The 26,670-nt window shown below is 34.7% G+C and overlaps 1 protein-coding gene across 1 annotated transcript in view; it reads left to right on the plus strand.

The window, feature by feature from the left end:
- The first annotated feature begins 1,105 nt into the window (after nt 1-1,105).
- The window catches only part of LOC131051367 (uncharacterized), a 34,911-nt gene continuing 9,346 nt past the window's right edge, over nt 1,106-26,670 (plus strand). Inside the window, exons 1-11 of the mRNA XM_057985856.2 lie at nt 1,106-1,263; nt 1,391-1,920; nt 11,910-11,984; nt 12,149-12,259; nt 15,184-15,295; nt 16,392-16,437; nt 16,530-16,601; nt 19,706-19,768; nt 19,869-20,023; nt 20,109-20,173; nt 20,712-20,862. Of these exons, the coding sequence (XP_057841839.2) occupies nt 1,395-1,920; nt 11,910-11,984; nt 12,149-12,259; nt 15,184-15,295; nt 16,392-16,437; nt 16,530-16,601; nt 19,706-19,768; nt 19,869-20,023; nt 20,109-20,173; nt 20,712-20,862 (1,376 nt within the window). The 5' untranslated portion in view covers nt 1,106-1,263; nt 1,391-1,394. The remainder of the gene's footprint in view (nt 1,264-1,390; nt 1,921-11,909; nt 11,985-12,148; nt 12,260-15,183; nt 15,296-16,391; nt 16,438-16,529; nt 16,602-19,705; nt 19,769-19,868; nt 20,024-20,108; nt 20,174-20,711; nt 20,863-26,670) is intronic.

Consider the following 26,670-nt stretch of genomic DNA (forward strand, 5'->3'; position numbering starts at 1 on the left):
ATTAAAGTCCCTATTGGTGATTAAATTTTCTTTACCTCTCCCTCCCATTTACATCTTGTTTGCTCTTAAAAACAAACTATTAAACATGCCTTTTGGTTCTTCCCTCATGCCAAAGTCTTTGGAGCTTTCTTTTTTGCACTCTACTTGCTCATTTTCATTAGGTTTGGTCTTGGAGAGTAGATATTATTGGGTTTTCTCCACACCACAATGTCATTTCCCATATCTTTGAACATGTTATCATTAAGCTCATCTAGAAATTTCATTGCCTAATTACCTTCTTTCACATGTTTCATCCCTTGCAAATTGAAGCGTTGAGTGCAAATTTCTTTCCTTATATCCTTTATTTACATTTTGCTTTGTATTCTGATGTTGAGCTGGAAAAAAAACATAGTGGTTTTGCATGATCAAATATGTGCTTTTGAAGCCCATAATAAAGCTAATAACTTATAGATTGTCAACAATTTTGACTTGCCAAGGGATACTGGTGGTAGCTTTTGTTGACCATATTTTAATGAAGACGATTAATGCTTCCTATCTTGACTCTGATGCTCTTCTTCACTAGTTGTGGCCTCTTCCCTTGCTATTGCCACTACAGACTCGTTTGAAGCTTACTTTGATCAAAAGTGCAAGCAACAAGATGAACAAAAAGGCGTGCCTTGTCTAGGATTCGCTTACAGTCATGACTGTGATATTTGGAAACAACAATGATGTCAATTGAAAAAGCAAAGTTGAAATTAATCTCAAGTGTTCTCCCCTAGAGACAGTTTTCAACATCAATGATCCTCCATTTAGTCTATTGATCTTGATTAAGCACAATTTGTTGGAGTTATATTTGTTGTTCTTATTTTGAAATATAGAATCAATGCTATTTTATAATTAACAAAGAAAGACTCTATATTTTGTTTTAATATACCATTGAGTTTTCGTCACAATTTTTTTTCTTCTTCCAATAATTTGAGGTATTTTATTTTTATCCTCCTTCACAAATTCGTGTAAAAAAAAAACTGCGATAATTAATAATGAACAGGTATATAACTAGTCATTATCGTCTAGAAATATTATATCTTCTCTTTAAAGTACACGTCGTCTTCCAACTGTTCAAAATAGAATAATTACCCTACATAGAAATGCACCTTGCATTTATTTCACCGCAATTCTATTTCATTTCAGAGCAATTTTATATATTGTAAAGCTTGTTGTCAAGCTTTAGGCTGTGCGCAGTAAACCCCATAGGATCAGATTCGACATTTTCAGAGCGAGGAGGTAAGAATTCTTTCTCCCTGTTAGATTCTCCGATTTCTGCTATTTATAATGAGCTATATCTTGGTTGATTTGATTTAGAATTAATAGGTACGATCTTGTTTGTTTTGTTTTGTTTTTACAACCCTAGAAAAATGGCTGAGCCAGACTCGTGGGAAGACATGGACGCCCAAACTTCGAATCCGCCGGCTTCCTCTCGACTGAATGCGAACGCCCCCTCATTTTCATTCAATGTAAATGCCCCGGCCTTTGCCCCTGTTCAAAACCCTTACTATAGTACTCCGCCCCCACAGGCAGCTCCCGCCGCCTTTTTTCCAGTGAATCGCCCACAATTTGTAAACCCAGCGAATCCTGCAATAAACGCTGGAAATCCTTCTGTAGGGTTTAATCCCCAATCTTATGGCCGTGACCCCCCTTATACAGCCTCCGGTTCGCAGTCGACAGCTTTTTATTCATCGCCAGCTGGCAGTCAATCTGCCGCTGGCAATATTGTTGCACATGAGGCACCTGTAATTGAAACCTTAGAAAGTGTGGGAGAGAAGGATGCGAACAATAGGCAGGGCGAGGAATTGAAGAGTGACAATACACAGATGGAGGTTGAGGATCGATTCGTTAAAGCCGAGGCAAAAGCTGTCTCAGCCGCCAATGGGCAGACTAATGGTGTGTATAAGGGAATTGGGGGCATTGTTTTCTGTTTTTTAAATAAATTTTGTAATTTAACATTTTTTGCATTGATAACCAATCAGAAATGACGTTGTTCACCATTCGTTACTATCAGGAAGTAGATTTTTTTGAGATAATTTCTGCAAGCTGTTAAATCTTAAATATATATCTGGATGCAGTTGTGTTCACTGCATTCTAACATACTGATACAGAATTCATAGAAGGATTTGGGGAAGTAGGTTTTGTGTTGATTTTCCACTTTTGGGATTTTGTTGTTTTTTCGTTGATATCGAATCAGAAAAAAATGTTGTTTACTATTTTCATTTCTTATTGGGAGAAATAAGCTTGATAAAATAGGAAAACAAACTTATATTAGTTTTTTTGAGATTATTACTACAATTTGCTGTTTTAGAAACGCCTATTTGAATTAAACTGTATTCAATCCACTTTAATGATAACAATGCTTGGTGTGTTAGGGTTCAAAGAATTGAGGTTTTGTTTCGAATTTTTTTTGGCAAAATTCTTGCTTTTCCATTGATTTCCAATCAGACAACATTTTCGTTTTATTGGGATAAAAAGACTTGCTGAAATATTAAAAATAAAAAAATTTAATGGGCTCTAAAGATTAGTTCTGCAAGTTGTTATTTCTGAATCGTCTTTTTGGATGTAATTGTGTTCAATCCACTTTAATACTACGACACACAATGTACAGGGGTTTAAGGAGTTGATTTTTTTTCTACTGGCAATAAATTTCCTTTTTCTCATTGATTTCAATCAGAATAAATGTTTTTGATTTGTTGCATGATGTGAAAAATGGATTTTGCCAAAATATAAGTAAATTTCTTTCTTTCTCATTGATTTCCAATCCGAATAAATTTTGTTTATGATTTGCCACATTCTGGGAGAAATGGATTTGCAAAAATAGAAAACTTGTGATATATTTTTGAGGTATCTCTACAATTTTCACTTTTGAAACCTATATCTGGGAACTGTGCTTAATTCACTTTAATATATAGCCAAATACATCATGTATAATTGTTTGGTGAAATGGAGACTGGTTTGCTAGTATTTGTGAATTTTGTTGTTTTCTTATCGATTTCTTGTTTCTGATGAGATAAAATGTATGATGTCCCCTTCTTAAATTTGTCTGAATCTCTTCAAGTATAATAATCCTTAACTCAATAGTAGTTGCCTAATAAATTATGTGTATGATTTTGACTTAGAAATTGCAGCTTAATAATTTATATAGAATAGAATATATTTTAGAAAATATAAAAATTATCTTCTTATTTCCTTTAAATATTTCTCTCATCTGTAGTGATTTATCTTAAACAAAATATCAATGAAAATATCTCCCAAGTCTGCCCAAATTAGGATTTTTTGTCCACTAACTTAGATATAGGAATTAAGCGGTCCTTAATTTTGGGGCTAGAGGTATTTTGCCCTGAAGCTACTAGAAACTTGATTCATATTTCACAAGGGAAAACGATAATATAAAATTGACCAATTTTCCCTATATACCTTTGGCTTTTTTTCAATAGACTTAACTCTTCATATGTCTTTTGACTTTTATTAAAACTATGCCTCATTTTGATTTCAGTTTTATTATTACTAATTCTTAAGGAAATAGGAGGCATCCTTAAAGAAGGATGCTGCATGCTTAGTAGATTCTAATTATTTTAGAAGGATAGCTGTTGCTCAACATTACCATATAGTATTTATTTTATTGTAAGGAGGGAGCATTATGGTCCACCCTTCCCAAGATTGCTTGCCCTCCAAAAACCACAACTTGGGAAATCTTTATCCACTTCATGCCAAGATACCATAACATGGATCCACGTTCATTGACCCTGGGCATTGCAACAAGTAAACTATTTTCAACAAATTGACAGTCAGATTGGAAATCTAGTTATTCGACATAATTGCCTATATTAATTTATTAAGGATTATTCATCAAATACATTATTACACACATTTTATAGCTCATATATCAAACTTACACGACACACACATATTTATGCATACCACAATCAAACACTAATGCGACAGCCTGCAATAAACAATGATTTACAGATCTGATTGCTTATTTATATACTAGGGGTCGATCTGCACTTATAGGTGCAGCTGCCTGATTGATCTACTCTCCTTTATATCTGCTCTAATAGGAATGTTAATCCGTGAATTGTTGTTCTAATGTCCACCAAAAGAGTTGTTTATACATCCCTTAACATGCCTCTTTATCCAATGGTCACCTCCCTTTGATTAGGCCGGCCAGCATTAATATAATAATTATTTATTTGTTTTGATCCCATCTAAAGGGAACTGCTTTGTAATATGTCCTAGTATCCCTATTGGAGTCGCCTTTCTTGTGATTGCCACCATGTAAATATTTTTGTATTAACCTAGTTGACCCTATTTGAGAGTTAACTACAAAGTAATTATTGAACATTTATCCCAGTCGGCCCTCTATGTTGTTATTGCTTTAGTTTACTATTAATAAGGGTTCTGTTCTGGTTTAGGGGCATGACAGTTCACCTTTAGATTGGTTGATCATGAGACCCCATGATGTCGCTTCTAGAAAATGGTTTAAAGCAGATTGTATGAGTGCAGATAGGTGATTACAACGGTCATACATTAACACTAACTTCACCACTGACTTTGTTGATAATGTTGGGATGTACATACTCAATGCCCTTTTCATGTCACACTACTTACTCAACTTATTTGACCAAAAAGTTTCCTTATCATCTGCTGGAAGGTTGCCTCCATGTGACAATGAAGAGGTTTTAGATGGGCTATTATGTGCCTTTGATAAGATGCATTCAGAGGAGTCTTCAATGCTTTGCACACAATTTCTTGACTTACAAATCTTTGTCTTCCAACATTCAGTAGATCATAGGTGATGTTGGATAGAGCTATATTAGCTCAAACTAGCCCTATTGTATGGTGTACATGGCACAAGAAGGATACACCACAATTCAAGATGATTGCCACTCGCCTCCTTGCACAAGTTGCAAGTTCCTCTTCTATAGAGACGAATGGGTTCGCATATGGCTTTATCTACTCCATCAAGAGGAATAGACTTACCTCTAGACAAGTGGAGAAGTTAATGGCCGTGCATAGTGCTCTTCGACTTTAGGGTCTTTAAACTTTGGAGTGTTAGTTTAGGATCAGACTGATAATAGAAAGCAGAAAATAACAAATGCAACACACATAACACAACAGTGCCCTGGGAGAATCTCTCGCTTGGAGGTGAAAAGCCCAGCAACAAAAGATCTCAGATTATATTAATTAAACTCAGTAGCAGATTTACAATCTTGCTTCACACATGAAGCATACTTCAAATTAGGGTACACATTAGGGCAACTTATCTTGCTGTAGGCGATACAATATGCTGAAGGCTATGTCCTTGAATACTTCGCTGCCCTAGATGAATTTCACTGTTACTGTGAATGGATTTGGTAGCCTTGAAAGGAAGTTCGCCAGCCTTGTATGATGTTCGCTCAGCCAAGAAAGTAATCAGTATGAATTCGCTGGATTGAAACACTAATTCGCTTGACAAAGGCAGATCACTGATCAGTGGACAAAGATAGTTCGCTGTATGTGAAAAATGGTATTGAATGATTACAATTCAACTCGTTCATATATGCCTCTATGCCTCCTAATAGACCTTAGGTCGGCCTTATTGTTTTGGCGCCAAGAATAGGATCAGACCTATAAATTACAAGTTACATTCATATAGGTCTTGTCCAATACAATTACAAGTTACATATATGTTTTGCTCAATTACAAGTTACATGTGACGCCTGATAAGGCCAGACTTAAACAATGTTTACATATCAAATTGAACCATCAAGGATCCGACCTAGCTACACATCAACATGGAGTATCAACAGATTCCAGCTTTACGGTGGGATATTGATCTTGAAGATTTTGCCCTTGTTGATGAGGAGACACTAGAGGGATTGACTAGGATTCCATTGGATTAGGTGGACCATCACAGTGGCAATGATTTAGAGGAGGGCTCTGATTTTGATGCAGTGTTGGAAAATGCAGATTATAGGGGCAGCAGTGTACTTTGTTTTTTTCTTTTTTAATATTGTAATTGAAAGTGAAAATTATATGATAATGGTGTAGTCTTTGGGCATTTTGTTATAAGTTTATAACTTGTATGCTATTTTTTTTTTTGCTCGGTAATAATCGTTATTTTATTGCTATGAAAAAGAGATGTACAATATTCATAACATCCAAAAACCTCCCCCTATCTCATCAAAATAGCCTACATATCAGACTTCCCATCCACCCTAACCTCCAAAAAAGTTCATCTACAGATACAACTGTTCAACCAAAAAACCTAACACAATCCATATACATCGACATCAAAATAAAGAGGATTTCACTGCAGTGATCAATAGTCGCAATGTCCATCATCAAATTACACATGCTACCTCTTAAAAAACGGGAAATCAAAAGGAAGTTGCCAACAGATTCAACCTTTTGGAGATGAACTTGCCTTACCACTCGGGCTGGAACCAGTCTTTACCCTTCACGGACGAAGTGTATGCCTTCTTGCTTCCGCCTCCTCTGCCTTCGCTTGCTCGATAACCTCCTCCAACTCCTTAATCTAGATTAGCAGCTTCAGGGCCTCCCATCCCCGCCGAGCCTCCAACTTGCGGTGATACTTGCATTTTCTTGGAGCCCATCTCAGAAACGGTATTATGGCCTTCTTTATCCCATTGCCTACATGATTAACACCTTCGCCAACATCAAAGCCCACACCTTGGACTGCCCATTCAAGCACTGAATCCATTTCTCCCAAGTAGTCGCTAGGGACCTAAGCCTCCATCACACTTCTCACCATTTCCGTGTCTTCACCGCTCTCCAAACCCCAAGCCATCACAAGCGAGTACACATCCATTCTGGTCTTGTAGCGATGTTTAATTCCTTCGAAAGATCCATCAATAATCAGGTAGATACAGGGCACCAAATACTCATCCCAAAACCTAAAAAAACACTTCACCCTTCGAACGTTTAACTCCCCGTGAAGTAGATACAATTGTTTCTGTGTCTTGAGAGTAAAGTTCGCTTCCATCTCTGCCCTTACTCAAAACCTGCCGCCACCACTGCTCTGCAACTGCACCTCGGCACTTAAAAACACAATAAGACCTGTCACAACCAATATCTGCTCTGTTTTTACTTTGATTAAAAAAGCAGAGAATGAGAATAAATCTCATCAATGTCGTCTCTCATTCCCTCATAATGGCTCTGAGCTTCATTAATGCAGCGCCACCAACCTTCCCATCCATCAACCTTATAAGTACTCATCCATTACTCGGGAGCCTCGAGACCGTAATCAGCTGACATCACCCCCTTACCAAGACATTAATCATCAAAACTTAAATGTTGCATGTCTTCAAATCTTATTTCTCCTATTTCATTGAAATTTAAAGCCCGCTTTGATAAAACATCAGCTTCCTTGTTGCCTGTCCGCTTAAAATGGCTGATTTTAAAGTCATCAAACTTATTCAACTCTTCCACAATATTGAGTATTGCATTTTGCAAGTGCCATGCCTCAATCAACCCTTTCATGATTGCTTGTATGATCGCCAACGAATCCCCTTCCAGGTGAAGCTTACTCACCCCCGTTTGCCTACAAAATCTAACTGCCATCAAAGCTACAAATACTTACACAACATTATTTGCCCCCAAAAACATCACCTCCCCATTCCAATCCCTAACAATAAATCCTGCACATGACGGTCCTGGATTACCCTTTGAAGCACCATCAAAATTTGCTTTCATCCAAACCCTCCGAAGGCTTTTCCCAAACTACCTCCTGTGGCAAGGAGGAGCTGGATTGAACCCAACCACGCCCATTAATGGGTTGTATGCTATTTTTTAATATCACACGCATATTGACAATGAATTTCAAAAGTGCTTTGAATTAAGCATTAATGTCTCAATTTAAGACCAATGTTATATATTAAGGCTCTATAATGCATATATGCATGCTTTGTCTATGTTTTCATATGGTTATTTAAAATTTCCCTCTATATTTTAAATTTTCCAAATATTTTATATAGTCGTCCCCGAAAATGGCTGAAAAATCGGGGACACAAAAATGCTTCCTTTGCTCACTTGCCCCTGAAAGTCGGGTAACATTCATTATTACTAATGCTTAAGGAAATAGGAGGCATCCTTAAACTTCAGCACTGCATGCTTAGTAGCTTCTAATAATTTTAGAAGGACAGCTGCTGCCCAGCATTAGCATATAGTGTTTATTTTATTGTAAGGAGGTGCTGTTACGAGATACATTTTATGAAATGGGGAAAACATACAATAAATATTTGAGATTATTTGCACAATTTTTTTCTTTTCAAAATGTCTATTTGTATGGGACTGCATTCAATCCCACTGTAACATAATGACCAGAGTTGCTGGAAACTCCTTTGTCCCTCCCTGGGAATGCATATCCCCGTATCCGTTCCCGTTTTCGGAACGCATATGTATCCAATACAGTTCGGATACACGTTGAATATTGTACACACGCATGCCCAAAAATCCTTGATTTCCAACCATGCTAGATACTAATGTGATTTGATTTTTTTTAAAAATTGACGTAAATCTTCCTAAATTTAATTTTTAAAAACTTCATTCATGCACTTTAAAAAAAAATTGATATTAACAAAGCCTACACTAAATGAGAAAGACAAATGAAATGTTTTCCTATTTCAGTGACCCATTTTTTGGGTTATCTTCCAATGCAACTCTACTGTTTTTGCAAATCAACTTATCATTATTTATGTAGCAATTATTTGTCTATATTGCTTTTGAAGTAATGAAAATCTCCTCGAATAACTTAGAAAATTGTGTTAAATATATGTGTATGTGTTTTTTATTAATGACGTATCCAGCCGTATCCATAATGGGTGTCTTAAAAAAGAGCCGTATCCGTATCCGATACTGTATCCGTGTCCGATACCGTATCCGTGTCCATGCAACTTTGATAATGACACATAGTGCATATGAGGGATTAGGGAATTTAGGATATGCTGACAATATTCTGGGGGATATGTTGCTTTTATATTGATTCCCCATCATCAGTATATGTTGTTTACTATTTGCTACATATTGGGAGATTTTGATTTGGTAAAACAGAAAAATCTAATGGCCTATAGGTTTTTGAGATTATGTTCTCATTTTTATGATGTTTACCATTTCCTATATAGTGGGAAAAATTTATTTGCTAAAATATGGAGAACTAATAATTGATATTATTCCCACAAGTTCTCACTTTTGAAACATGTATCTGTATGTAACACTTTACCTGCTTCCTCAGCAAACTTGTTTGTTATGTTATAAGTTATAACTATATATGTTTATGAATTTTGGATGCTAACTGTGGCATTTTACCATTGCTCGAAGTCATTTTGTGTTTTAGTATTAGCTTTTGTTTTCGCAATGTAGAGGAATGAATTTCTTTATTTTTTATTTTTAAAAATAATTTTAAAGTGGCGAGCTTTCATCCCTTTTTATTCTACATTCACCGTTTTAGTATTTTTACAATTTTGTCTGTTCTCTCTATACATTAATTTGGCTGCTTTTAACTTTTTTTTTTTATATGTATCACATTAGTTTCCTCAAGTTATTTTGTGTTCAAGTATATGATCTTTGGTTAATTGGTATGTTCAGGATTATTTGTTCTCAAATGTAGCTATTCTTAGATTTAAACATCAACAAACCAGTTTATATTTTGTTTTTTATTTGACGAAAGGTGAATAAGGTTATATCAGTTATAATGCAATGATGTTCTCATTTTTGTTTGATATTAGAAATTGTATTTATATCATACTAAAGTGATTGTGGTCTTAGCATTCTACCAAGTAGCAGGAATCCCACATAAGTGTTAAAGATTTTATGGTGCTTGTTTTAAATATACTGTCACATTCAAAGATTTTAATGGTTTGTTTTATTATCACTTTGAATAATCGTCTATGAAGTTGAGTTTCTTTGCTTCAGCATGATGTGCCCAGATATGAATGTTATTTATTCTATTCTTACAAAGTTTACAAAATGCATGTGTTCAATTACTGCACAGCAGAAAAATTATCCAATGCAATTTAGCAAAAGACTTGTTACTGACTTTTTTGGCAAAGTAATACAGCTTAAGGAATTGACCAATCTTTGAAATTTAGTTGTCACTTAAAGAGGTATTGGATCTTGTAATATATCAGGTTTGTGCTCCTTAATCTTACATATCAATAGAAACTATAACATTATAGCTCTTAATTTGTTTCTCCTATGATACAATTTAAACCTTAGCAAAGATTTGAAAAGGACATTATTGTTTGCTTTATGGAAATTTATAAGTATTCGAAAGATGTCTTACTATAAACTTGTATGATTCGCTGTTTGAGTCACCTTTATTAATTAGTTGATGTTTATAAAAGATAATGCTAAGCTTAGTCACAAGGTTTGCCAGATTTCACGCATGAACTTAAAATTCCTGCAAATTTTTTAAAAACTCATAAAATTTGGTTATGTTTGCCCTAAAATTTGTACGGCAAAATGGGCCAAAGTTTTTCTATCAAAATATATTCTAAAACTATGTCTCATCATGGACATTTGTGAATCTGCCCTGTTCAATGTGAACTTTTTTCCTGCTAATTACTTTTGACGACCCCTTTTTTTGCGGCCATTATTGAGGCATTAGCGTTGATGCGTATATACAAGTTGTGTGTCTGGAAATAAACCTGCAGCTGCTTTTCTTGATTGATACTCCCTTTATAATGAGAAAGTTGTAATCACTTTGGTCGACTTTGTCTTTATATTCCATTGGTTTTAATGTTTTGTTTTTATTTATTTATTAATACAATTTAATATCAATGCGTATATACAAGTTGAGTGTTTTGAAGTAAAACTTGCAACTGCTTTTCTTGATCGATATTCCCTTTATAATGAGAAAGTTGTGATCGCTTTGGTCGACTGTCTTTATATTCCATAGGTTTTTGTTTTTATTTATGTATTAATACAATCTACTATATCAAAAAACTTAAAACTATCAACATTGTTCTTATTTATTTATTAATAAAATTTAACATAATAGAAAACTATCAACATTGTTTTATTTTATAGTATGTAAAAATTTAACATTTTAAAATTTTCAATTTAGATTATTACTACAAAATTTGAATATATTTACTATTTACATATTACAATATTTAAATTAAAATTTTAAATATATTTGTATTTTAATATTTTTAAATTTACGAAAAGGCAAATTTAACGATGAATTTTTCATTTTGAATTTTTACCCTCATGAAGTTTCATCCGAATTTTATTGTTGCCAACACATACACGAACTCGAACCTTGTGACATAGGTGATATGTGTTTTTTGCCAACTTCATTGTTTTGTTGTATTGTTTAAACTTTAGGTTTATCTCTTCTGATTATATACCCCTTTAAGGCCTTTCTAAAAATATTGTATTCATTTTTGTGTTTAAACATATGTTAAGCTTGAGGAAGAAACACAGCTATTGTTTTCTGCGTGTCATCGAATTCATATGTTATATTCCTCGAGTTATATTTATTATAATGTTTTATGCAATATATAATTTGTTGTTTGATAGCGCATTGTGTGCACTTCCATAACATAGATTTTATGTACTTAAATGTGATAGCGCATTGTGTGCACTTCCATAACATAGATTTTATGTACTTAAATGTTTGAATGTTATAAGATGCCCTTCTGTTTTCTACATTTATAAATTCTATTTCATTGTTTGTTCTATAAGGTTTTATTTGATAAGCATGAGAATGAACAGTGCTATATTCAGAGTTAAATGTTTAGTTTGCTGGCTCAGAGATTACAGGTGGATTCTAAGTCAAAAGTTATAATGCTCATTTATATACAGCTGCTGGTACTGCAAAGCAATGTGTATTTTTATTCTGATGAATACAGTTACTTGTCATTTTCAAATTACAGATTACGAGGATCAGGTGGCATCTGAGTTGCAATCCTTGAAATTAAAGGAGGAAGTGAAACAAGAACCTACTCAAGGTAATTTATGACTTTTTTTGCAGAACTGCTTTTTGGATTTATCTATTGACATTATATGTTTATTTTAAGGGAGAATTCATGACCGAGTAAATTTTGTTGGAAGATTCTTTGACTGCCCAATTTTTAATTGATAATGGGTTCGTTCTTTTATGTCTTATATACAGAAATGAGCATCAACAAAGGAGATCTGGATCTAGAAAATGTTGAGGATTTTGAAGAATCAGAAGAGTTAGAAAATAAGCAGCACCTAAATGTTGTTTTCATTGGTCATGTTGGTGGGTGATCTATTTCCATAACATGTGTTAGATTTTTCTTCTGTTTTTGTAGTTTTCTCCTGTTTTTTTTATACATTGTGAACTACTACAAACATATCTTGAATGGATAGTTATAGTAGATTATGCGGCAATCTATAGTTTTGGACAACATATTTAAACAAGTACAATGTGGTCCGACGTATTGGCCTAATGTTTTCAAATGTCTTCCTGCATGAGAGGCATGAATTATTCTATATGTTTTGAAGTGTTTCTAATTAGTTTAGTTCAAGTGCAAAACTACTTATTTGTGAGTTTCTCCCAATTAATTTCTTTTAAGACCTCCCATTAAATTGATATCACCTAAGTTACTAATTCAGGTGGGGGGGGGATTCAGGAATGTAAACTTGGCAAATATTTTTGGTATATATAAACTTATTTTAGCCTAACAACATAAATTAAGTTTAAATGGCCATATGACATTCATATAATAAACAAAAGCCCACAAGTTTTTAAAAAGATTTCGTGGACTTTAATTTTATAAGCTTAATCCCCTTTCCGTGGACACTGAAATAGGCTCTAAAAATAAAACATGTTTTGTTTTTGATTATGTGAAGCCATAAAACCTCTCTACAGCTGTATAAATCCCCAAGATTTGAAAAAATTAAAAAGCAGCAGAAGGGTAATGTTTATGGCATGTGAATGACCATTCCACAGACCAACTGGGACCAAAGTAAAAGCCTTCTGAATTTCATTCCAAAGTTTAATACCAGCACAATCTGGTTTGACATAGAGGAGATTGATGCAGCGGCAGGCAATAATAGTAGTGCAAATGTGGTTGGGTGAGGTGGTTAAGGGGCAGTGACGAAGGACATGCTATCTGACGGCTAGCAGGTTGCAGTGAAGAGAACCATAAGATGCATTTTTGAGTTCATAAATGAGGATGAAATCATTAATAGCATTAGGCAATGGAATCTGTTGTTTTTTAGGGGCTTTGTCCAAGTTGTGGAATTGCAATCGGTATCAGGTACGGATACGTGTGTAGGGTATGCCCGTATGACAATTTTTTTTTTTGAGGGTGGGGGGAGGTCTTGGTATATTTGGGTACTCTTACTATTGCTATTTCCTGCCCATGTTTACAAAATTGCATCTATTACAAAAAATGAATTCTATATCAATCTATCAAAAGTAAATGTCCTAATATCTATTTATTTATCATAAATATTATATAAGCATTTGTTGATTAATTTAAAAAATGGAAAACTTACATCATTTAAATCTTATATTAACCATAAATTTATTAATTCAATAAATAGATGATCCATATTATTAAATAATTAATCATTTACTTATTTGAAATTTTAAATAGATTAAAACTTGAAATCCAAAAATTTAAAAAACATAAAAATATAATAAATCAATCAAAATTGAAAAATAAAACAGTGGAAATCAGACTTGCTGGAAACTCCTTTGTCCCTCCCTGGGATCGCATATCCCCGTATCTGTTCCCATTTTTGAAACGTATACGTATCCAATACAGTTCGGATACACGTTGAATATTGTACACACGCATGCCCAAAAATCCTTGATTTCCAACCATGCTAGATACTAATGTGATTTGATTTTTTTAAAAAATTGACGTAAATCTTCCTAAATTTAATTTTTAAAAACTTCATTCATGCACTTTAAAAAAAAATTGATATTAACAAAGCCTACACCAAATGAGAAAGACAAATGAAATGTTTACCTATTTCAGTGACCCATTTTTTGGGTTATCTTCCAATGCAAGTCTACTGTTTTTGCAAATCAACTTATCATTATTTATGTAGCAATTATGTGTCTATATCGCTTTTGAAGTAATGAAAATCTCCTCGAATAACTTAGAAAATTGTGTTAAATATATGTGTATGTGTTTTTTATGAATGACGTATCCAGCCGTATCCATAATGGGGTCTTAAAAAATAGCTGTATCCGTGTCCGATACTGTATCCGTGTCCATGCAAATATGAAAAGGAATTTTAAAAGTGTAAAGGTTTTTTCTTTTGTGAAGCAGCAGCAGTGAGCAGATCCAACAAAGGGGACGTCTCTGGTATCAGTGGTGTAAATCGCTCGCATGAGTTGGTTTCACCCACATTTAGAAAACCATATATAGATATTTTAGAAGAGTTTCAGTGTAATTTATGCGAATAGAAAGGTGCACTATTATTGTACCTGGCTCTGGCAAACTAATTTGCTGTCTGTTCACTGTCTCATGGTGGAAAAATTTTGTAATATAAACAGATAAGTTTAAGGGCTTCTACGAGGCAAAAAAGTAAAAAAAAACCCTAAAAAATTCTGCTTGCAATTCAAAATGCTCGAAATCGCTCAGGAATTGCCACGTCACTGCTGGGGTTGGCTGGATTCACCACGTGGAAGTTACAAACGTTTTGGGTGTGAGAAATTCAATCCTTAGTCGAATCCATGGGAGAATTGAACCAGGATTGATTCCGGGAAGTTTTGTACCCAGAATCAGCCTGTGTATGTGCCAAGTCAGCAACTTAGGCTTTTGTGTTTCCAGTGACGAGAAAGAGGGATTCCAGCAAGCAATTTTGACTTTAGAAACAATCATGCTCTAACAGGCATCTCTGCTAACATATGTATTTTTTAAAAGACACATCTTTTTCAGATGGTTTGCTTGGTTGGGTCCTGCGAAACAGACCCAGATTCACCCTGGCTGAATCTGCATCTGTTTAGCAGAGCCCTGGAGAGGCATGTAGGGGCTCTGTTTCTGGACCCTGACTGGGTTCAAAGTGGATCTAAATCCATTGGTTTTCAGGATAAAGTGGTCATATAGAATTTTGATGGACTGTTTTGTGTGTTTGTTTCTGTTTCAGTTTTTGAGACCTATACTTATTTTCTTTTTTGAAATGAAGGGCTTGCTAATGCTTTTGTGGAACTTTGGTGGACAGATGCGGGCAAATCAACTATTGGTGGGCAGATATTGTTCTTGAGTAATATGGTGGATGAAAGAACAATCCAAAAATATGAAAAGGAAGCAAAGGAAAAGCATCGAGAAAGTTGGTGGGTATTTTGATCTGTAGCTCTGTTTCTGGAAGTTTTCTAGCTGCCAGGGTCTTCAATGAAATGCTGACTTTATAATTATATAACCTGCCACTGTTCGCGCAATATTTTTTTTTGCATAATTTTGAAGATTTTATCATCTTTGTGCTTCTGTTCTGCTTTGCTTGCTACTTTTAAGGCTCATTGACAGTCAATAATTTAAAGCTAAATATTGCAAGCAATGCACGACTTTCTTGTAAGAATCTAACAAATAATGCTTACTATTCTGTATGAGTTTTTTAATTTTCGAAGTTACATTTGGTCACTTAGAGGTATTGGTTGCAATTTTTGTTACAAGGCAAAGATTCCCTGGAGTTGTACCATAATTGACACTTTCTGGGGAATTCTTTGAGCAAGAAAAACTTATGCTATAGATGAAAGGGAAGGAAGTCTGTCTGAGTTGCCTAATATAAACAAAAAGGAAAATAATTCTTGAGGAACACTTTGTCATTGATTAAATGTAAATTTAAATTACATCAAAACTTGCTTGTTTATGCCCCCTTAAAACACACACACACACAAAAATAAATAAAGGCAAGACCTTTTTTTTACCATGAAGAGAGTGAATAAAGGCAAGACCATTTTTTCAAGTATCACATGAATTTTGTAGTAACTGCTGTTGAAATTTTAAGCAGCACATTTCATGTGAGGCATCATGTGATACTTATGAAAATGGTTTTTTTTCATTTTAAAGCGAAATACCTTCTTTCACTCTCTTCATGTTTCAATTGATTTTTGTAATATGCAAGTTTTGTAATGTAATATAAATCTTTTGGGAGCACTGTTGCTCAACATTGGCACTCTTATTGCACTGGGCTGTTCCTTTTGATATTTTTGAAAAGGGTATTTTCATTTCTAGGGGAAACACCTCCTTTAACTCTATCCATGTTCAATTGGTTTTGTTTCATGTGATACTTTTGAAAACAGTCTTTTCATTTCAAGGGGAAATGCCTTCTTTCATTCTCTTCATGTTCAATTGGTTTTGTATTTATGTTTTTCTGTGATTCAAGGTACTGTTGGTTAACACTGGCACTCTTATTGCACCGGGCTGTTTCAGGTATATGGCATATATTATGGATACAAATGAGGAAGAGCGTGCAAAGGTAAACTTGGCAATCTGAGTTTTGGGTGGAAGGGGTTTCTCTGATTTTGTTGTTGAAATATCAACTAATTTGGTTGATGTTCTGGTCAATAGGGGAAGACAGTGGAGGTTGGTAGAGCTCATTTTGAAACTGAAAAGTCAAGGTTCACTATTCTTGATGCCCCGGTAAGAAATTTTTGTACCTCCTTAATGCTCTACATCATCCATAGTAGTGCTTAGAGGGCAGTGCATTGTAGAAATGTGAAACATTTAACATGCTGTGTTAGTTTTATTTTTCATTGTTGGAGTGTTTGTCTTACTTGAAAAAAGGAGTGAAAGCTATCTAGGCTACAAAATTAGAAGGTAATGGTATGTCTAATTTACATCATGGACACAATGGTCTTAAAGTTTGCTGTAAATTGATTACATGCTAAAGAAGGGTCACTCTCCATTTGAAATCAGGATACGAATTCAAACAAAATAGTCTTAGTGACAGACAATTAGGAAATAGAAGAGCTGGCATAAAATACCGACAACTAAAATAGTCCATCCACCAGTTGCCACCAATACCAAGAAAAAACAAAAGAAAACTACCAAACAAAATCCTCAGAGGAGCATCATTAAGTCAAGTACAACCCCAACATTCAACACTCAAATTAGAGCCAACAACACAACCTATGAATGAGGCCTTTTCATTGGCATTGAGGAAGCACCTTCCACTGACTTTAACTTTGTGGAAAACTATCATGTTCCCTTTTCCCAACCACAATTGATATCACATATAAAAGCATTTTTCAACACTTTTAAACAATAAAATAAAATATGAAATAAATAAATAGGGAGCAATTTCAAAATTTTCGCACCAAGACAATTTCTGATTTGAATTCAAACCACTATATCTGCTAGGATGAAACTCCTTGGAGGTATCCTCAAGGTTAGGATTCAAACCCCATCCTTGGAAAAAAAATTTGCTGACCTGCAAAGCACTGGACAGGGCTAATTTGAATTTAGCAGGGAAGGAGTTTTGATTGTGACTAAGCTGAATCACACATTGTTTACAGTCCCACCCTAAGTTATTGAAGGAAGTTGGCGCTCCAGATCGGAGGCAACAAGAATCACTCAACATAGGAAACACCATTCTTGAAGGAAAAATCAGTACTAGCATAGGGTGGAACTAGGCACAGCTAAAACAGAAGGATGTCATCAGCAATCTGATCTGTAGCAGTTGACGAGAGCAAATTCTGTTCCACACTAGTGCCTGATCTCATCACCCCTTTGATCTTTGATATATTTGCCACTTCTTAGTCCCAGACACACACACTCATTTTGTTAGGCGGCATAAGAGGGATTAAATCATAGATCAGTAGTGCTCCAGTTGGACAGCATAAGGGGAATCAGACAATTGCTTGCAGATCACTAGCACTCTAACCAGCTATGGAGCATGACTTAGTTGTCGCAAGTATGACATATAATGATTATTCTAGTTAATTCACTGACAGTTGCTAATTGTTGCCTTAATTACACTGGTGTCTCAAGGGCATACTTTTATGAACTAAATACGTTGTTATGCAGCCTACTACATAATTAGACTTGCGAAGCGAGTGTTATCAATACATTCTCATTAAGTGCATTGTAATCAACTCTTGCTGTTAGTATTATTTTGGTTATCCTGGCATGCTGTTTCAAGTGTTTTCATTTTTTTTGTGAAGTTGAAAATTAAGCAGGGAAAACAAAAAGTTCAGAATATATATATGTTAGTTAAGGGTGAAGTTTATATCCCACCAGAGTGCCACTGTAGGTGTATTAGATAATTGTCATTGTTGTCAAAGCTTGTTGCATAAATCAATTTTTACAGCTGTTAAGAAAGGAAAGCAAATCAGATAAAGCTGGTCACCGCTTTTAGAAGGAAACAAGAAAGGAATGTTTGAGGATATGAGAAGCCAATAAAGGAAAGCAAATCACATAAAGATGGATGCCACTTTTAGAATGAAACTAAATCTGCTTTATGTCATAAAAAGAGAGATTTTCTTGTGACATAAAAAGAATGTTTTTAAAATCTGTGTTTTGTCATAAAAAAAAAATTTAATGTGACAAAAATAAAGATTTAATGCAGATTTAGAAGCAGATCTAATAAGGTTTCATGATCAGATTTGGATGTCCAAAATATTTTAGAAATCTTCCATTTCTGAGAATACAAACAGGAGCGCCATTTTTATTGGGTTTTATTCTTTAAGAGTTTTATGGATATTAATGAAACAAAAAAAGAAGTATTGGCACCTAATGCATGTAGTGTTTTTGGTTGTTGAATGAAGCGTTTTCTAAAATGAGAAAAAGACAATGTACAAGTGCATGTATATTTTTATTTTGACTAAGAGATAGAGGGTGATGAGCAGAGAAGAAAGTAGAGATTTATGAAGATTGAGTAGAGTAAGTGAAGTTTTTCAAATTGAGTTTATTCGAGGTCAGTGCCCCATACTGAGTGGGTGCTCAAAGGGAGTTGGTTCTTCTAGTGAGTTGGAGTTCACGTTTGTGGGTTGTTGTGTATAGTTTGTAAGAAGTTAATAAAAACAATATTTTGCCGCTGTTTTTTTCCCTTGGGGGTTTTCCACATAATTTCTATGTTCTTGCATGTGGTGTTTGCTTGATAATTTTGAAGGTATATTTGCAGATTGGAAATAAGTTTTAAAATTCATCCGATATTGATTCATCTCACCCCCTCTTCAGTATTAGTGTGTGCTCTTCAATCAGTATCAGAGCATGGTTCCTTCAGAAAGGAGGCTTACAAGATTGAAGGTAGATCTTGAAAAGCACACGATGGTTGGTATTGATGGACATGGTTTCTCCACTAATTGGGCTCCTTTATTTGATGGAACAAATTATTCTTTCTGGAGCATAAGGATAAAATGCACTTAGACTAATATTCACTTTAGTTTTGACTTGGGGAATGATAAAATGCATAGATAACCAAGTAGCAAACTGGTTTGAATTCTTGCAAGTTCACCATTGCAGGCAACCCAAAACCTAATGTTATTAAAACATGAGCCCCTATGATGAGATATTTTTTGTATTAACTGCCACAAATGAGGACTTTGCTTTAATTATTTATTTTATGTCAAGTTTCTTCCTCCTTGAATAGATTTAAATGTAACAAGTATTTAATTTTTAAATATACAAAATTCTAATTTTCCATGTTTAAGACTTTCTTGTCATTGTTTTTTTTTTGCTATTACACAGTTTACAATTGTTATGAATGTTTTAATTCATAGATGGTATTAATTGGCAATGTGCAGGGTCACAAAAACTATGTACCAAACATGATCAGTGGTGCATCACAAGCAGATGTGGGAGTTCTGGTATGAATTTCTTGATATATATAATAATTTCATTGCTACAGGTACATAACATAACATACTGTTTGGCAATCCTTACTATTTCTTTGGGCCCACATAATAGGTAATTTCTGCTCGGAAGGGTGAGTTTGAAACTGGATTTGAAAGAGGTGGGCAGACAAGGGAGCATGCTATGTTGGCAAAAACATTGGGAGTTTCCAAATTGTTGGTGGTTGTTAATAAGATGGATGAACCTTCTGTACAGTGGTCTAAGGAGAGGTACAATAGCACATGCCCCATTTCATGCTTGACCTTTTTGACCTTGCAATAACTGGAGAGGTAACTTCGTGTCCTATTGTTTTAGGTTTGATGAGATAGAAAAGAAGACAATTCCTTTCTTCAAGGGTTGTGGTTACAATGTAAAGAAAGGTAAATCACACAGTAATATTGTTAGTTGCTCCATTTCTAGTACATTTTTTGAGCTAAAAATAATTCTTTGTTACAGCATGTTTATAAAATAAAAAAACCAATTTCTAATATTGGATGATTGGATTTTTTAGAAAGCCAGAACAATGATGTTTAAAAAATTAATTTGTAAAATTTAAAATTCAAAATAGCCTAGAGTAAATGAAAAGAAGCTATCCAAGAGTAATTTCTTTGCTTGATAAAATATATCATAAGGTGAATATGTGCCAGGGGTTTTGGATGTTAGAAGTGCTAATCTTCATGTTTTAGGGCCTTTTGAGACCCATAAACTCGACAGGGAGGGAATGTCCATTTTCCTTCCCTGCGTACCCAACATGCCTTTTAATGGGGAGGTATCCAATTAGCCTCAGGGTTCTGTCCTTAGGGTCCACTGCTTTTATTCTTCTTTCATTTAGTTCAGTCTTTAGCTGGGAAAATACAGATGAGTTTTCTGATATTTTATTTGATGTTTTGTGAAGCTAAAATGCTTAGAATGTTTCAGATGTGCAGTTCCTTCCGGTTTCTGGCCTTTATGGTATTAATATGAGAGAGAGGGTACCCAAGAGTATGTGCCCTTGGTGGGATGGACCTTGCCTTTTTGAAGCTTTGGATGCTGTTGAATTGCCTCCTAGAGATCCCAAGGGTCCGTTCAGGTATGATGAATAATTATTTAAATATTGAAATTTTTAATATGGCTAATTCAAAATTTCTAGGCATCTAAATTATATCTATTTGATTTCAGTTGGCATTTTATATGATGAACAATACATTCAGTCCGTCTATGATTGTTTTCTTAGTTTATCCATTATTTTAAAGCAGCGTTCCATGGAAACGCATTTCCCCCTCCCAGGCCCAAGTCCCCCCCGTCCCTGAAACTTTTTCCCTTTGTCCCCGTGTCCCCAACGGCCGTGGAACACTGTTTTAAAGGTAGTGAAGTTCTTTAAGTTACTGCCAATTGAGAGACCAATTTGGCTTATAGAATCCCCCATCCACAAGCATTTTACAAGAGGATTTGGTTTCCTTCTACTTTTAATAATTTTGAAATTTGATGTGTTCAACCCGTAACAGCCACTTATTGTAACATGTGAGTTCCATTATGAGAGTTATGTACTAGTACTGTTTGCTGATGGTCTATTCTTGTCTTTGTTGCTCGTGCTATATATGCTCCATATGTATACCACAGTATGTAGGTCATACTATTTTTTAAATAGATTAGATGAGGGCATCATTTGTGGCCCTCGCATATGGAAGAAATGATAACTGTTCTCATAACTAGATAAGACTTACAAATACATGTTAAAATCCACAAGATTAACAAGATGCTCATAATGTTAGCATACGCCTGTTTAAGGAATTGGTTCCAGCATCTAAGGATACAAAAAACATTTGAAATGGCCATCCTTGCTTTAGAAACCTAAACCTGATGGAAATGTATCCTAAAGATAAAACAAGAAACTGCCCAAAAATTTAAAGATGGAACAAAATACCAGAGCATTAAGAAAGGAAAAACTTCCTTGACATCAAAAGGATCCTTAGGCAAGGAAAGAGGCTTCTCTCTTAAGTATTCCACATCAGATTTCCTCTCTCCATGTCCGCAAGTTCAAAATCACCCACACAAGCCAGCGGATCCTGCTTAGGTGAAAATTCCCAATACAAAAGTTTGCCCTTATCTTGCATTGAGTGTTCAGAATCTGTCTACACTTGCTTTGCAAAGTTATAGCCATATCTAGAGCTGCTTCCTCTTCTCACTGATTCAAAACATATGCTTCTAAACCAGCAGCATCTTTCTTCATATATGAAGGAAAAGAAGAATCTGATACTGCTATAGCTCCTACAGAAGCTTCCATAGAGTCCTAGAAAACGCCTTTCTTTCCCCATGTATAGACGATGCAGGAAGCTTCCATGGTTTCTCCAAATGAGATCCTCATCTGCAGTTACTTTCTTTAAAACTCATTTCTGAGACTGAAGATTAGGTGCTTTTTGGAAGATGGAGGAGAAGGGCAAGCTACAGCTCTACAGACAACCTTCAGACAGTTAAAGCATCTAAAAGGAAGGTGGAGGACCAACCCTCAAACAAGAGTTGAACCTTATTGTAAATAGGTTTTGAAAGATTTTTAAGTTTTGAGGAGCCCCTTAAGTAACATTCAAGATCTGTCATACTTTTCATCCTGAACTTGGGAAGAGACACTTATATTGTTTGCCCTCTCTCTGTCTTTTCATTGCTATTCTTGTCTTCTACTTCATTTTCCTATGCTGCATCCACATTAACTGCATTAAGTACATTTATAACTAAATTATAAATTACATTTTTTATGCAGTTGAAAGCAGAATCTTCAAAGAACTTCTAAAATACATTCCTGAAATTGAACCAAAATTACAGCCTTATTTACTACAATCCTTGTTCTATTAGGCATTAGCCTATAAGGGTTAGGAATTTGTTAGGTCCTCAGACTTGGTTTTATCTTCTTTGATTTGTCGATTGGTCATATCAAGTTTGCAATGATCATCTAACTGTCGCACATTTGACTGATACAAATTTACAAATCAGGCTTGTTACTTTTATGATATGCTTTTGTGCATGTGTGATGAATTATGGATTACTTTCATATTGCAGGTCATTACTTTTGTTGTTTATTTGCTTAAATGTCTCATTGCCTATGCTATAACAAACATTGTTAAAGCTTATATAAGTAAAACCATAATTAAAAAAACTCAGACTGAGCAGACACTTGTAAACCCTAAAATTTTGATGTCTTGGGTCCTAGCAAAAATTCAGCAATCTGTAAAACATTCTTCAAATCTCTATGTTTGTGGTCCAGTGTAGGATGAAGAGCCCATTAATTCTTGTTTGACATTGTAGAACTCATGACAACTATCAATGCCTCCATTGTCCATTTTGTTAAACATTTCTTTTGATCATAAGATGTAAGGAGATCATTAACTTCTCATTGAAACTTATAAGACATCTTGGCAATTGATCTTTGCAGGGTAATATTTTAGTCAATTTATGCTTCCTAATATATGCATTCCATAATAGTTGCATATTCCATATCTAGTTCTATACATACAGTTTTGCAATAGTTAGACTCGCCTTGGGCTTGACAAGCTGATTTTTGACTTGGACAAGAACTCAGACTCAATGCTCAGATGCAGCAAAGACTTGGCATGTTGAAAAAGTCATGTAATATGGAGATTTTAATGATTCAAAACTTGTTTGCACCCTTTAATAAGTAAACTTTAAAGACACAATAAATTAATAAAATAGAAGCTACTTTGACCATATACCCAAGTATACATTTTGTGTGAGTACAAAAGCGAAGTTTACCTTATAGATGAAGAAAACTTAGATATATAAAATTATAAATATTGTCAAAGACTCAAACGTATACAAATCTCATGGATTATGAAATCCATGGCATCAAAACAAATACCTGAATTTGAAATATAAGTTTATGGCTTAGAGGAGCCTGCATTAATTGCCCCAACATCATGACGAGTCTTGTGTTGGTGTCTAAGGTAGGTCCTGGATGATGATGCAGCCATGATATTTGTCAAAGTGACACCAACATCCAAGGGGTCTCTTGGTGCTCTATTTGCTCATTCTCTATCCTCTTTTGCCATGGCTATGTTACCTAATTGTAATCAGAATCGGGTACGGATATGTGGGTACGGTATGAGCTGGGTACATTTGGGTACGTCCTTACAAAAGATACATACATAAATACACAGACATGTGCATATACATAGACGAAACAATATAGGGACTGCACCCTTGTATTACACAAACACACACACATACATATATACATATACATAGACAGAATTATATATGTATATATTTGATCGGTAAGAGTTTTGATATTATTATAAATAACAGTAGCAAAAATTACAATAAAAGTGCTTTGAAAAGCAAAAACATCACCACCCAAAATTCCTCCTCAAAACCCCAATATACATATGAAATTACATCAAATACAGATTATTAACCGTCAACCCGAAAACAAACAACTATCCACATAATCATTACAAAAAATCTAAAGAAGTACCCATCTATCCTTCGGTTCTGCAACTTCACTCCTAGCCTACTTTGCAGACAATTTTTTTTTTCCATTTGAAAGTTCTAACTGGACCTCTCTGCGGATTCCTCTGTCACCTTCCTCTTCCCGTGGCTGGAAGACCCGCCCATTCCCACTTCACTCTTAGACTTCTTGGCATTCTTCGGCCATGCTGGATTCCCTCTCTTCCTCTTTGTCACTATGATCAAGATTTCGTTGATCAATGATAGGCATTTTAGTTATTAAATTGCACAAGTAATTAATTTTTGGCATCCATGCTTTAAGGACAACCCCTAATTGGAGCCACCCCTTATTAAGAGGAATTAAATTGATTTTTATTTAATTTGTTTGTTGGGTCCCCAAGAGGGACAACTCACTTGGAGCTAGTGTTCACTTTTGACAAGACAATAAAAAAAGAAAAATTATGTTATGCTTCCTTGCCTCCATTTGGTGAAGGGGTTCATATTTGAGGGTATAAATAGAAGACCTTTGAGGGTTATTTTAAACAAGCAATTCAAGAATATTTGTGTATGGAGAGCAGAAATAAGAGTTTATTAAGCAGATTTGTAAGAAGTAGTAGAGCAGATTTATGAGATCTATTTGACCTCATTTTATGAAAGACATTGTGGCGAACGTATGCAATATTGTTGAAAGACTTTTCATGAAAATTTCAATGAGGTTATGAGCAGATTTGTGAAGACTTTTTGAATCAGTTTTTAGAAGTTCCAATATATGTATATTGTTGTAATTTGAATGTTGGTGCTTTCCATTCTAAGAGATGAGGACATTGGTGCCTCTCATTGGAAGAGATTGGTGTCTCTTGTGGGTTGGTGCCAACAAATTATTGTAAAGAATATTTCATTTTGTCAAGGCTGGATTTGGACAGTAGATCCATGCAGCTATTTGTTGTGTTTTTCTCTTGAAATGGTTTCCACGTAAGATCTTGTCTCTTATTTGTGTGGATGCTTTCAATTGTTTCATTATAGTTTTAAAGTTTTAAATAAGTGAAAAGTTGGTCTTATATTAAAGTTGGTGTGTGTTTTTTCTCTCCTTTGAATTGCTTGAGTTGAAGAAAAGAGCCTCTCCTCTGTACACTTGTAGACCTTGAATAGATAGATGAATTTTATCAAGTTAATTATTATGTATGTAAAATGGATGTTTCTAGAGAGTCGACATTTTCAAATTCCTAAATAATATGTAGTAAATCAGATTTAGTAAACATTACCTCCAACTCATCAAGAACTTTCTCTTATCTCAGCATTTGACACCTTCTTAGCAATGCACGAAATAAAACCTGCCATGACCTTTTTATTAGCTTTAAATGTATCAAAGAATTAGGACTTTGGGTTGAGGTATTAGGCTAAGGCATTTATCGGTTGGTGGAGTTGGTTTGTCCGTCGGTGATTAATGATCTGCCAAATGTTTTCATTTTTATTTTTTCACCATAGTATTTCGTAGAGACGTTCTCACCAATAATAGAATGTGGATGATGAATGCTTGGACTAACAAAGAATCCTTAGATACATTCTGATTCATCACTGCTGCTATTGCTTACTTTGTCTTTCCATTTTAACATTTTTCATTTGAAACTTAATAAGTAGGGCATTCATCTCTCTTGTAACCCTCATTGGACATCTTAGTGCATGCCTTCACATTTTGTCCAGATATTTAGCAAGGTGCTATTTCAATCTATTAATTACCCTTGTCATAAGTTGCTTGCATTCATTATAAGTGACTTGGGCCTTGATAGCTGCTGGTGCCCCATACATTCATGTAGGATCTTTTCTAACAATCATTTGAGTTGAACTTGACGTTGTTGTTTTAACTTGAAAAAGAATGGAAAAACTTTTGATACATTTCCCCTAATTTACTGTGCAATCAAGAAAAAATAAAATAAAATAATAGTTACTTGTTTGATGGTTTGATCAACTTTCAGTGCTTAAAAATTCTCTTCTCAGATCTTTTTCTTGTTATTTCAATGCTTTGTTGGGTGAAATGGCCGAATAAGCACAAAAAATGACCCAAAAATGATTAATTTATACTTATAAAAGTGTTGCTGAGTACGTTCTGGCTATACAAGAATCAAATCTCAGGACTCAGGAGTTTAAGATTGAGACTCAGTGAGTATTGGTGCTGGACTTGGGCACACTTGGCATATGGCTAGCAAAAAGACTTGTGAGTTTGCTTAATACTTGGCTTGTCCTACAACTATGGTTATAGGAGTTTTCCTCAAATATATGAGCTGTGCTCCTATAAATCAGTATAATGTATTATTGTAAAATAACAAATAGAGTCATAGCATTCTTTAAGAGAAACTCAATAAATTTGTGGAACTGACCATAATTTTGGTCTGGAGCTTGATAATGACTGCCTCTTGGAAGAGTCAATATTCTTTTATCAGTAATA

This window comes from Cryptomeria japonica, chromosome 11 (assembly GCF_030272615.1).
Source record: "Cryptomeria japonica chromosome 11, Sugi_1.0, whole genome shotgun sequence".
In the NCBI taxonomy this organism is placed as follows: Eukaryota; Viridiplantae; Streptophyta; class Pinopsida; order Cupressales; family Cupressaceae; genus Cryptomeria; species Cryptomeria japonica.